At 51.5% G+C, this 13,412-nt stretch overlaps 1 protein-coding gene across 1 annotated transcript in view; it reads left to right on the top strand.

The window, feature by feature from the left end:
• Positions 1–2,582, top strand: part of LOC144752140 (baculoviral IAP repeat-containing protein 5.1-like) — an 81,784-nt gene extending 79,202 nt beyond the window's left edge. The window contains exon 4 of the mRNA XM_078640080.1: positions 1,819–2,582. Coding sequence (XP_078496206.1) covers positions 1,819–1,935 — 117 coding nt within the window. The 3' untranslated portion in view covers positions 1,936–2,582. The remainder of the gene's footprint in view (positions 1–1,818) is intronic.
• The last annotated feature ends 10,830 nt before the right edge of the window (positions 2,583–13,412 follow it).

The following is a 13,412-nucleotide window of genomic DNA, read 5'->3' as shown; positions in this document are numbered from 1 at the left end:
ATGTGCTTTGGTATCGCACTGTGAGTCCTACAATACAAAGGTAAGTAAGACAATTTACTTATCAAAGCACAGTTACTTCTTGTTCCGTACAAAAAGCAGGTCGACACTAAGAACATTTCAGAGGAAAAAACACAACCTGGGCTGCTATGGAGAATATTTGATCTGTTCGCAGGGAAGTAAAATGACTGGCAATGCTGGGTGTCTGGGGTTCGAGCCATGATTCCCCAAGGTTCAAGGAGGCAATTGAGTTGCACCACCAGTTCACTAGGGTGGCCGGGTGCAGAGTGCAGGGGCCCAATGTTAGCCGGAGAGGCTAGGGGGCCTTTGGTAAGAGGCTGCTTACGAGCAGGCTACTGGGTTGTGGGAGCAAAGCTCCAAAGTTTAAGGTCCGCATTGTAGGGGCCAACGGTCAGACCAAGAGCTATACCACCAGTGGCATGGAATTGGCCGGATGCATGGTGCAGATGAGACGTCGGGAGACTTGGTGATTCCATTAGATGTCTCCAGTTCAGAAGAGAGGTTGTAGGCTCGGTCAAGGAGCTTTCGACCACCTACAAGAGAGGTATGTTAGGTTGTTGAGGGATTCCTGGACACTGTCAGTTGGGCCACCTAAGGCAGTGGGGCATCGGGTGCAGGCTTGTCTTTAGTCGTTGTTTTTTCTTACCAGCTTCTGTCGGGGTGGACCCCTCAGGTTGAGTCTGCAGGTGCCTGGTAGAAGATAAAGGCAGGTCACGGATCACTGAATCCCAGGTCAGGATCTCTGGGAAGACCTTCTTGTGGTGTTGGGCCACTCGAACTCGGGCCGTTTTTGTCTAATGCAGAGTGGAGCAGAACTTCAGAGCCAGCTGTATCCCTGCCCTCTTGGTGAATTTACAATAAATTCCACACTGCCATTGGTGTGAGTTTAATGTGCAGAGAAGTTTGCTACCAAACTTCCCAAGCTTCAGTACAGCCATTGTGGAACTGTGGAGTTCATAGTGACAAACTGCCGGACCGTATACACTTCATGGCTTTACTGCACTTACAATGTCTAAGAACGAACTTGTACACTCTAGTGGTACAGGGCTCATGCCACTGCACCCTTACCCGAGGGCTAATGCACCCTGCTAGAAAGGTGGCTTACCTAGGCCACAGGCAGTGGATTGCAGTCATGGCACACAGGGATGTGTGCCATGTCGACGTCGACTCTTCACTTTTTTTTGTACCAAAGCACGCAGCCTGCATGGCAGTGTGTGTGTTGAGACACAGGACCTCCAAGGGTGACACAATAGGCATTGCAGCCCTTAGAGGCCTTCTGTGGTCACAGTGCCCTTGGTACTTAGGGTACCTTTAAAAGGGGCTGACCTGAGGCCAGAGATGTGCCAATTGAGGTTACAAAGGTACAGTTTTAGGAAAGAACACCTGTGCTAGGTCCTAATTAGCAGGTTCCTAGCACACACTCAGTCAAGTTAGCATCCGATATCTGTCAAAAAGTTAAGGGATAACCATGCCAAAAGGGGCACTTTCCTAAAAATGGTGTGAATTGTCCCTGTGGCATGTGAAGGAGTTACGCAGTTGGGTTTAGGGAATGTATAAGTTGAATACCCCACTCCTGTTTGTGCTCACCCCACCTGCCAGTACACAAAACTGAAAGGAACTCTGACTTATCTCTGACTGAATGTTGAACCACCTTAGGTTAGATCCCATCTCTAAACCAAATCTAAGTTGGCTGAGTGGGAATGAGCGAGGGTATATTCACTTGTTGTATTCTGAGGATTGTTTTGTCTTTCACAAACTGAATGTAAATCTACTGAACTTTACATATGTTTTGAATTTCAGCACAAGAAAACCAAGGAAAAGATTGTTCACATCCAAGAAGTGTTGGGCAGCACCACCAAACGTCTCCAGAAGTACTTTGAAGTGGAGCACGGGTGCGTTGTGGACTTGGAGCCCTAGAAGGGATGCCGAGCTCCTCAAGCCGCGGCGGTGGCTGTAGACACAGTCCACATCAGAGCACAGGAGGCCTCCTGGACACAGAGCTTCAAGGAAACCAGACCTCCTCAGGGATGGGTCTTCACCTCGACAGTGTCAAGGACCATGAACACTTTCACGTCACATAAACTTGCACTTTGAGATCGGAATGTATGGAATGTACGGAGTGCTGAGTTTTCCTGGTCCTGGTAATCATGCCCCTGGGCCTTGATATAGGGGGTGTGGTCAATCCAATTCAACACCTGTCACACATCTGCTCAAATATGAGTGGATCATCTGAAATAATGACTACTTTACTAAGTAGACCACGGCATACTACTTGTTCACTGTAAATAGTCATCTTTTGCTAAATAGTATCACCATTGGTGGAATCTGGCACTACTGACGTCTTGAACAATGCTGCTCGCTTCAATGCAGTGGAGGAAGTGCAGTCACATTTGGTGGGTTTTACACTTTTCGTACATTGTAGATTTGTCCTTAAACAAATGAGATATGGTAGTTTAGGTTTTTTTTCCCCTGTGTTTTCAATAAACCTCTTGATTTAATAGATATTTGCTTTGCTAGGTTTGTACTAGTAAACAATATCACGTAAGAAGATCAAGAACCCTGGACTTCACATAAAATTAATGTGGCCACGCAGTGCTTAATTTGTGTATAAAGAGTCCCGTAGGTCTACTCCGAAGCCTGGGGCCCACGTAATTAAAGGTTGGAGAGCTGAATACAATGGCTGGTAATCTTTAACCCACTACCCCACACTCCAGGTCCCCTTATCCAACTCTTGCACATTCCTGATTTCTCCCTTTGTGAGGGTTTTGCCGTCTTTCTCTTCCTCCTCTGTTTCCAATTTGTTTTTTTTTAGCTTTGCCTGCACAGCACGTGCGCAGTGCTTATGAAATATATTGTATTCAATATAAATCTTAAGCGTGCATCCTCCCTGCTTTTCATTAGTTCCTGTGCTTGTCAATTACTTTTCCTCTGCTTTTATTGGCTGTAGGATACCATTTCCTGTTCTTCCGCGTCTTGTGCTTTATCAGTGTCCCGATGCCCAGGTACTGTTTCCATCTGCTTTTGTGCTTGTTTACTTTACCATTCCCCTCGTTGCAGTTCAAGCATGCTTGTCGGCTCAGGTTTTATTTCTTCACATCTGCATGCATCTGCACTCCGGGCCCGAACCCACAGAAGCCGAGGCCACAGAGGCTTGCACAGGTGCCAGTAGGGAAGGATGTCTTTTAGAAGTGGGTGGAGGCGCCCACCATGGATTGTCGCATTTGGCGCAGATATGTTGCTGCACCAGCAGTGACCCCTGGGAATGGCCCTTGCATTTCCATTTTTTAAATGTAGGCACTGATTAGGGCCCATGGTACATCTGCTGTTGCACCTACATCCTCTTCACCGTAAGCCTCATTCCCTGATGCCCAGGCTTTGATAAAAGCCCCTCCTCTTCAGTACATCCGGATGAGGGCGTTAATGCGGGCCTCTCTATAACACAAGGTAAGAAAGTTCTGGGTGCACCATTGTGGGACAATGTCTAGCCGGCATTCAACACTAAAGCATTTACTACCAGCGCAGTCCTTTCAAATCAATAAAGGAGTCCCGCATTTGCTGCTTCACCGCACGATAAAGCATTGAAAGTGGAAAATATTCTTTCTTGCTGTGCTCCAGTAGATTGCAGTAGAGCTACTTCAGGGAAATTGATAAATGATAAAAAAATTGAAAATATTTCCAATGTAAAAATATATACCAAGAACATGTTTCTTGTGTTGTACAGTGGATTCTCAAAAGAACAAGCCATATCAAGCAGAGCGCTCTGCGTTCAGACATGTCCACTATCCTTACCTGGACAGAGTTACTCTATCACATTTGTGTAACTGTTGGACTTGGCCCTTCCTGCTGGGTCATCCCTAAACTTTTTGCCTTTTTCCTCCTATATTTCCTCTGACCTGTTTTTGTTGGTTTAATGACTCTGGGCACTTTACCACTGCTGACCAGTGCTAAATTGCATATGCTCTCCCTGTTGTAAATTGTTACATTGATTGGTGTCCATGTTTGGCTTATTTGGTTTAATGTCAGTCCCTAGTCAAGTGCACCAGGAGTGCCAGGGCTTGTAAATACAAATGCCGCTAGTGGGCTTGCAGCACTGGTTGTGCCACCCACAGAAGCGGCCTAGCAAAATGTGTCTAAGGTCTGCCATTGCAGAACCTGCGGGCAGTCTGGTACTGTCATGCTGGCTGGGCAAGTGCACCCACTTGCCAGCCCCTAAACCTTCCCTTAACTTCATATTGGTCACCCCTATGGTAGGCCCAGGGGCAGGGTGCATTGTAAGTGTAAGGTAGGACATGCTCTGATGTGTGTGGCATGTCCTAATAGTGAATTACAGCCAAATTCGTTTTTCACTATTGTAAGGCTACCTGTTCTCTTTAGGCCAGATGGGCTGCTGGAATTATTACACTCTATAATCCCAGCAGGCTCAGGGAACATGGTAGAAAATAATGTTTAGTATGCCTGAACTCAGATTAATAAAATACTTCTTTTAGTAAAGTTTATTTTAATATCCTGTGTTTGCAAATGCTACTTTTAGAAAGTTAGCATTTGCTTGCCTAACCATTTAAGCCCGCCTCTGCTTGGATGTGTATCTGACTGTCTGGGATGTGTGAGTGACAGGGCTGGGGGATGACAGGTGGTGAATGCAAGGATTACACCTTAGTGGGAGGTAGGAGTGCCCCTGGACTCTGAATAGGGCTGTGCTCTGCCACCACAATGCTGGCTCCGCCCCCTGGGGGGCGACTGATGACTCAGCCTGCACCTGGCCCAGGAAGGGCGAAGCACTGTCATCAAGGTACTCCTGGCTGCCCCTGTCCCCACAATGCTGGCTCCGCCTCCCTGTGGAGCGTCTGATGTGCCTGCCCTCACACTGAAAGCAACAGCCAGAGTACACCCAACAAGTGCTCAGAGACTGAAAGGAATTATGCAGAGGCCCCCTTGGCCTGAAAAGACAAAGAAACTGGTGTATAAAAGTAGGAGCCCTGCTCCTTGTAAATTAGATCCTGTTTGCGCAAAGAAGAAGCTCTGCCTGAAGAGGAGGACCCTGGAAGCTGCATGGAGAAGTACTGACTCTGACCCCAAGAGACTGGCCTGTGGTGGGTGCCTTGCTGCTGAAGGAGAGCAGGAGAAGAAAGACTGAAAGACTTTGCTTTTATTCAACTTGTGCCAAACTTTTACCAAGATCTCCAAGGGCTTGCTGTGGAACCTGCCCCCTGAACTGCGCCCCAGGAACAGTGGGCGCTACCCCCCCCCCCCCCTGGAAAGAGAAGCTGCCGTGAGATCTGCATTTGCCTGGTAAACCCTCCTGAGGAAAAGCGGAGTGCGCTGTGAAGGAATCACTGCGCCCCCTGAGAGGCCCTTGGCACCCCCGTCCCGCCACGCATCTGTTTCCTGGCAGGCCCCAGATAACATCGCCAGGACCAGCCTCGCTGGCCCCAGCACCGTGCCTGTTGCCTGCCTAACTGCGGACTGCACCGCAAGACCGGACTCTGCCTTTTGCCCGCCTGTTCCCGAAGGAGAGTGCCCCGAGCCCCAGCCGCCGCCGTTCGTGTGCAGCAGCGGCGTGGGGAGAGAAGGAGCACTCCCTGTGCTTTGCCAAGGCTTGTTTGGCCTCACTTTGCTGCCCGGGGTGCCGCCCCCTCTTTCTGGGATCCGAGGCGCTGTGCCCTGCTGACCCGACCCGACCCGACCCGCAACGTCGACCTGCCGAGCCGAGCTGAGCCGTCGCTCTCATCAGCCCAGCAGAGGAAGACACCGCGACGCGGGATTGCCAGCCGACCCCTGCATGGTGACCTCGACCCCCTTCAAGGATCTCCCAAGGTACTGTGTGCCCCAGCCGCGGTGCGAGCGTCCTGCCTTACAAGCTCGCACCGCCCTGAGCCCTCCGGCTGCCCCAGGGAGCCCCGCAGCATCTGCATCAGAGCATCGGACCCTCTCCAGGGAGGCTCGCACCGCTCTGTGTCTCCCTCGGCTGCCCCCAGGAGCCTCGCAGCAGTAATCGGGCACCGCGGTACGAGCCGCCCCTTTCAGCGAGGCTCGCACTGCTCCTGGCCCCCCCCCGATGCCCCCCCCTGACACTTCCCGTGGCCGGCACACCCCTCCGCAGCGAGTCCCACACAGCAGTGTGACTGATACTAAGAGCCAGACCCGGTCGTGCCTTTCGCCGCTCACGTGAGAAGCGTGAGCTTTCAATCAATCAATCCAATCAATCAATCAATCATGCCATTTGTATAGCGCACTACTCACCCGGGAGGGTCTCAAGGCGCTTGGGGGGAGGGGTATGCTACTGCTCGAACAGCCAGGTCTTGAGTTGTTTCCTGAAGGCGAGATGGTCCTGGGTCAGCCGAAGGTGGATGGGGAGGGAGTTCCAAGTCTTGGCAGCCAGGTAAGAGAAGGATCTTCCTCCGGCGGTGGCTCTTCGGATGCGTGGTACGGCTGCGAGGGCGAGCCTGGTGGACTGTAGCTGGCGGGTGGGCGTGTAGAAGGTCAGGCGGTCGTTGAGGTACTTGGGGCCCAGGTCGTGGAGAGACTTGTGTGTGTGGGTGAGGAGCCGGAACGTGATCCTCTTGTCGACGGGGAGCCAGTGCAGGTTCCTCAGGTGGCTGGAGATCTGGCCTCGTCGGGGGACATCCAGGATGAGTCGGGCGGAGGCGTTCTGGAAGCGCTGGAGTCTTTTCTGTAGCTTGGCTGTGGTTCCGGCGTAGAGGGCGTTTCCGTAGTCCAGTCGGCTGGTGACGAGTGCCTGGGTGACAGTCTTCCTGGTCTCGGTCGGGATCCAGCGGAAGATCTTGCGAAGCATACGCAGGGTGTTGAAGCACGATGAGGAGACGGCGTTGACTTGTCTGGTCATCGAGAGGGAGGTGTCCAGGATGAAGCCCAGGTTGCGTGCGTGGTTGGTTGGCTTGGGTGCGGTGTCCAGGGCTGGGGGCCACCAGGAGTCGTCCCAGGCGAAGGGCGAAGATCCCAGGATGAGGACTTCCGTCTTGTCAGAGTTCAGTTTCAGGCGGCTGTCCTTCATCCACTCGGCGACGTCTTTCATCCCTTCGTGTAGGCAGGTTCTGGCGGTGTCGGGGTCTCTGGTGAGGGAGAGGATCAGCTGGGTGTCGTCGGCGTAAGAGATGATGTTGAGGTTGTGCTGGCGTGCGATGGCTGCGAGAGGTTTCTTGTAGATGTTGAAGAGGGTGGGGCTGAGTGAAGATCCTTGCGGGACGCCGCAGATGACTTTGGTGGCCTCGGAGCGAAACGGGGGGAGGCGGACTCTTTGTGTTCTTCCGGCGAGGAACGAGATGATCCACTCCAGTGCCTTCTCTTGGATACCGATGTTGCTGAGGCGCTCGACTAGGGTGCGGTGGCAGACCTTGTCGAACGCAGCGGAGAGGTCCAGGAGGATGAGGGCCACTGTTTCCCCCTTGTTGAGCAGGGTCCGGATGTCGTCGGTGGCTGCGATGAGGGCGGTCTCGGTGCTGTGGTTGGCTCTGAAGCCGGACTGCGAGGGGTCGAGGGATCCGTTCGTCTCGAGGAAGGCGGTCAGCTGTCTGGTGACGATCTTCTCGATGACTTTAGCAGGAAAAGAGAGGAGCGAGATGGGGCGGAAGTTTTTGAGATCGGTGGGGTCCGCTGTAGGTTTCTTCAGGAGGGCGCTGATCTCGGCGTGCTTCCAGCTCTCCGGGAAGGTGGCGGTGTTGAAGGAGGCGTTGATGATGTTCCGGAGTTGGGGTGCGATGGTGGAGTCGGCCTTGTTGAAGACGTGGTGTGGGCAGGGGTTGGTCGGTGATCCGGAGTGGATGGTGTTCATCGTGCGGGCTGTGTCTTCGGTGGTCACCGTGGTCCAGGTGTGAAGGGTGGCGGTGGGGGGCGTTAGTTCGACGGTTGGGTGCGTGGGTGGGGCGCCGAAGCTGTTGTGGATGTCGGCGATCTTGCGGTGGAAGAACGAGGCGAGCGAGTCGCAGAGGTCTTGTGACGGAGTGATGTCGTTGGTGCCGGTGCTGGGGTTGGAGAGCTTTGGCAGGCCCGGCCCGATTTTCTCACCAGAGGCGCACGGAGGTTGCTGGGAACCGCGCCGAAGCACTAGAAAACACAGTACTTTGTGGAAACTGGGCAGAAGGCCCTAAAGAATACCTTTGAAACCTATAAGAAGCATAATAAGATCTGTGGCATATTTAAAGAGTAACTGGAACCCTTTTTGAACTACGCTAAAACTGTATTTACAAGCCTGCTTTGAATCTATATAAAGAGATATATTTTTGCAAGAATACAGTCTAGTGTCATTGTGTGGTGGGTTGATGATTATTGTGTGTGATACTGCAAATGTTTAACCCTATGTACTCCAGAGTTTAGCCTAGACTGCTTGCGCCACACTACCTAGAGGGTGAGCAGGGGTTATTTCTCTGAGTAATCCTTTGCCCTGACTTAGAGAAGAGGGTCCCTGCTTGTCGCCAGTGCTGCACTGCGCGAACCAGAGACCCCCAATTCTAACAGTAACCCTTTCTTTCTCTGCCATGGTCCCTTTCAAATGATTCTTAAATAATGTCCCTAGTTGATGGACAGACTGGCATGTAGGGGCTGTGAATGAGTGAATATGGCCTGAGTGAGCCTTCTCATCGGGATTCTTAGCAAATTCAACACAAAAGTGTTTCTTTGCAGAGATACGCAAATTAAAAATAAACACAGTAATTGACAAACTCCAAATATCTGATTTTCTAAAGTGATGTCCTAATGAACCCCACATTTCTTTCGCTCCTGCACCCAATGAAGTACATGTTTTTGCTTCCTGTCTCCACTGCCTGTTGCTCACCTCTCAAATCCACCCCCCTCCTGCCCTCCCACTCTTCAGAATCAGTTCCTTTCTGTGCCCCTGCCTACGTGTAAGGGTCAGACTGATTTGCATATGGCCATGTCTGAACTGGGGTGGCTGAGTGGGCTAAAGAACGGGGATGGATTAAACCCAGATCAGTTGACTGGGAGTGAGTGTTTGATTTGCTCAAATGCTCCGTCCATCTTTCCCTTTTTTATCTACGTGTATTTTGTGGCTGCCCGAGGTCCATAGGAGGAGGGCCGCTTTAGTGCCACTTGATGGCACACGGCAACAGTATAGCTTTCTTGGGACCCCCTCCGGTTCCATTTAACCCTGAGCGAAGCGCTACGCTCGCGTAATTTGCGAAGTTTGCGCAACTGCGCGAGCTGCACGTAGCACAGTGCGAACACGTGTAGCGGTCATTTTTTGCTTGCTCGCGGTCCTCAACGTCATGTTCGCGACCGCAAGCAAGCAAAATGACATCCCGGCGAGATTCTCAATGCGAGGAGGACAGGTTTCTCATTGCGAGTGGTCGCGCATGCTCGCGATGAGAAACTACCAGTCCGCGTTGAGTAAGCTGCCGCTCGAGTACAAATCTACTCGAGCAGCAGAAAACTAAAGCTTGCACTGTGCAAGATGCCGTTTTCAATGATTGCACAGTGCCGGATGCTTGTCCGCACTTTGCAATCATTGAAAACGCATCTTGCACAGTGCGAACATGCTACTACGCAGCTCGCGTAGTGCTACGTGAAGTTTGCGTAGTGCAAAGTGCACTACGCGTAGCGCTATTTCGTGAACTACGCCCACCCTTAGTTCCATTGTGTCCTGCGTCATTTCCGCCACACCAGTGGGTGGGGAGCCAGGTATAAGTACCTCTTTCGCCCACCTGGAGCTCTTTGCAGCACTCCTTCATGCTGTATTGTCCTCCGCTGGGCACACTGTGCTGGTTTGGCATCGACTGTGTGATGGTTGCGTCCTCCGCCAGGGGGTGGGGGGGTGGCCCACCGGGAGGCCGCTGAGTCGTGTTCACTATTTTAAAATTGGGTGAAGCCTGCCAGTTTTGCCAGGGGGGTCTTGGGATCAGTACGGAGGGGAGTTCGACCTGGGCGGCTGCTCAGAACCCGGGCCCTCTGGCAGCTCCTTGTCAGTGTAGTGTGCCTTCCCCAGCCTCCCAGCGGTGTTTGTGACTCACCGGGCAGTCGTTTCTTTTGTGTGGCCTTGACTCACTGGGTAGTGGAGCCAGGCTGCGCAACTAGCAGTGGCGGAAATTACAATCCCTGGGCCCCCGAGGGAGGAGGCAAGATGTTGCACCCCAACTTGTGTTGCGGAGTGGGACAGCAGGCAGCGGGTTGTGTTCGATGCCACCTTCATACCTCCTATGATCGCGCAGGGCTGACACCACCTTCATACCTCCTATGACTGCGTGGGGCTGATGCCACCTTCATACCTGCTATGATCATGTGGGGCTTGCCTTGCAGGGCTGACTGTCTCCAGGGCATAGCGAACTGGAGCTCGCTTGCTCCCGGCATCTCCACCAATCTTGACCTCAGTCCGGGCCTGAATCTGGTTGCGGTGTTCGGAGGAGCGCACTTCTTAATGCCAGGAGGTTGTTTGTGTGAATTTGTTCTGGTCTGGGCTTTCACGGTCAGGCGACATCACCAACAAGGTGTTAGAGGTGACGTGGAGTCACTGTACAGGGGCATTGTTGCTGCCTTGTAGATGGGGCGGGGATGTAGTAAAAAAAATGGGTTTGCATTCGAGGTCAAGTGGGGGGACCCTTGCTAGGATATCTCAGCCCGTTCGCCATTGAATATGCCTTGTAAAATCTGTTACAGGTGACCCACGGGCTGGACTTCTGCTGTGGAATAGGGGGGTAAGGTTCTAGTCCTGGCACCATCTTGGCTAATATTCCTTCGCCCAAATCCAGATAGGCCCAGTCCACGCTAGACATAGTACATTTAATTTGCCTTCCTGCTGGGCTGGGCTAGTTGCATGCTTTGGTTATTCATGAAATGCTTAACAACACACGTGTTATGTTGCAGCAGTCCTGAGTGGTAATTTTGTTCATCAACTTCACCATAAACTGAGGGGGGAGTTTCCAATCTGCATTCGATACAGCGAAAGTTGCCACCTTGATTTACCTTCTGGAGTGAAGGATGGGCTCTCTGGTTTCATATTAGACTGGTTTGGCTCTTTCCTACATAAGAGAACACAAAGAATTAGAGTCAACCAAACTCTTTCAGATATTACTGCGGTCTCAATTGGAGTAACTCAAGGATCAATGCTCTCGCCCACGTTATTCAACTTGTTCGTAGAACCTCTCACTAAAATTCAGAAGCACTCAGTGCCACATGTACATGGTTGATACACAATTGTACCTGAAAGTTTCCATGCCAGAAGATATCAAATCTCTTGATTGCACTGTAGTGAAAACACAACGATGGTTAACTCATAATCACCTTATGCTCAACGGCCTCAAAACTGAATTCTTCTTGATCGCCCCTCACACAAACTCTGCCCCCATTGCAGAATGGCTCAAAGAATTTAGAGCTATTGACTGCAACCACCACTACTCTACTAGATGTAACTCTGCACAAATGCCTAATATGAAAGACCGCATCAGTGTAACCACAAGGGGAGTCAACTACCATCTGAACTCGAACTCTCTTTTGCATCCTGATGACTATCGGTCAGCTGTCCAATCTCTAGCCATTTCCTGATGAGACTACAGGTGTGCTACTCTGGCTGGCTTATCTAAAGCACGTCTAGCACGCCAAGGGCCACACTGAACTCTGCTGCCAGGCTTGCCACGGGATCCAGGAGACTTGACCACAATACTCCAGTTCTAAAACTGCTAAATCCAGCTGAAGGTAGCCTGCATGACTCACAAGGGCCTGCACCATAACACTTCAGTCTACCTGATGTAGAAACGCAAACTTCCTCGGGGTAGTAGTTGCCTAAGAAGCGCCAACTCCCTAAAGTTGAAACTTCAGAAGTTAAACATAGATCAACGTTACAACCGCTCATTCTCCGATCCAGTCCCATGAGTTTCTAATGCACGGACTCCTGCATCAGGTCTAACCCCTCAACTGTCTCCTTAAAACAGAAGTAAAAATGTATCTCCTGAAAACATTCCTTCAAGAGTAGCCCTGGGCCAGCAACTGAACTATTTTGATTGCATATTCCTTTTGCATTTCTCCTTTGTATGTGTTACTTGTCTGTTGTTGTACAGACCTCTGATGCCCTAACTGATTGTGTTCTAGCCATGTAAATGTCTAAATAAATGAAACCGGTCATTACCATCCACACGGGGACTCCTGATACATCAGTATCTCCACTCAAACATGAAATCAAAAGACCACTCAGGACCATTCATCTGGGAAAGCCATGGACCACCATAAAATGTAACTGAACTTTTGGTGAGAAACACTTGAACAACAGATGGACTCTGGAACATTGTAGGTCTGTCTGGAAGAGCCAAAGGTCCTGTAGAGAGCTGTGACACAAACCAATGGGAGACTAGAGGAAATCCCCAAACTGGGAAACCCCAAAGCAGCTCAAGGCAACCTTATCAAAACCATCCCCAACAAGAGCTTCCAGGTCCCTGGCGTTGTTCTTGTTAGATGCTCAGCAGCTCGCCAGCACGGGATGATGGCTCGGTCTGTGAGGCGGCCTAGACTTGCACCACAGTGACCATCATTTTCCACAAATCTTCCAAGGTGTTGGTTTTGTGAATGCTCAGGCCCCGATTCCTTGGGAACAGAGTGCTTCCAGAATCCCACCTTCCGGCACCACCGACTCTGCTCATTAATGTACCAGAGTAACGGAGTGGCCGAATGAGGGGAAGAAGGGGAGAGAAGGCACTGCTGAGGAGATCTGGACTCAGGCCAACACTAACCTGAGGATTGCCAGAATCCCACCTTCCGGCACCACCGACTCTGCTCATTAATGTACCAGAGTAACGGAGTGGCCGAATGAGGGGAAGAAGGTGAGAGAAGGCACTGCTGAGGAGATCTGGACTCAGGCCAACACTAACCTGAGGATTGCCAGAATCCCACCTTCCGGCACCACCGACTCTGCTCCTTAGTGTACCGGAGTAACGGAGTGGCCGAATGAGGGGAAGAAGGTGAGAGAAGGCACTGCTGAGGAGATCTGGACTTAGGCCAACACTAACCTGAGGATTGCCAGAATCCCACCTTCCGGCACCACCGACTCTGCTCCTTAGTGTACCAGAGTAACGGAGTGGCCGAATGAGGGGAAGGAGGTGAGAGAAAGCACTGCTGCGGAGATCTGGACTCAGGCCAACACTAACCTGAGAATTGCCAGAATCCCACCTTCCGGCACCACTGACTCTGCTCCTTAGTGTACCAGAGTAACGGAGTGGCTGAATGAGGGGAAGGAGGTGAGAGAAAGCACTGCTGAGGAGATCTGCACTCAGGCCAACACTAACCTGAGAATTGCCAGAATCCCACCTTCCGGCACCACCGACTCTGCTCGTTAATGTACCAGAGTAACGGAGTGGCCGAATGAGGGGAAGGAGGTGAGAGAAAGCACTGCTGAGGAGATCTGGACTCAGGCCAACACTAACCTGAGAATTGCCAGAATC

The sequence above is a fragment of the Lissotriton helveticus genome, chromosome 4_2 (genome assembly GCF_964261635.1).
Source record: "Lissotriton helveticus chromosome 4_2, aLisHel1.1, whole genome shotgun sequence".
NCBI lineage: Eukaryota > Metazoa > Chordata > Amphibia > Caudata > Salamandridae > Lissotriton > Lissotriton helveticus.
This window is presented reverse-complemented; position numbering and strand designations above follow the sequence as displayed.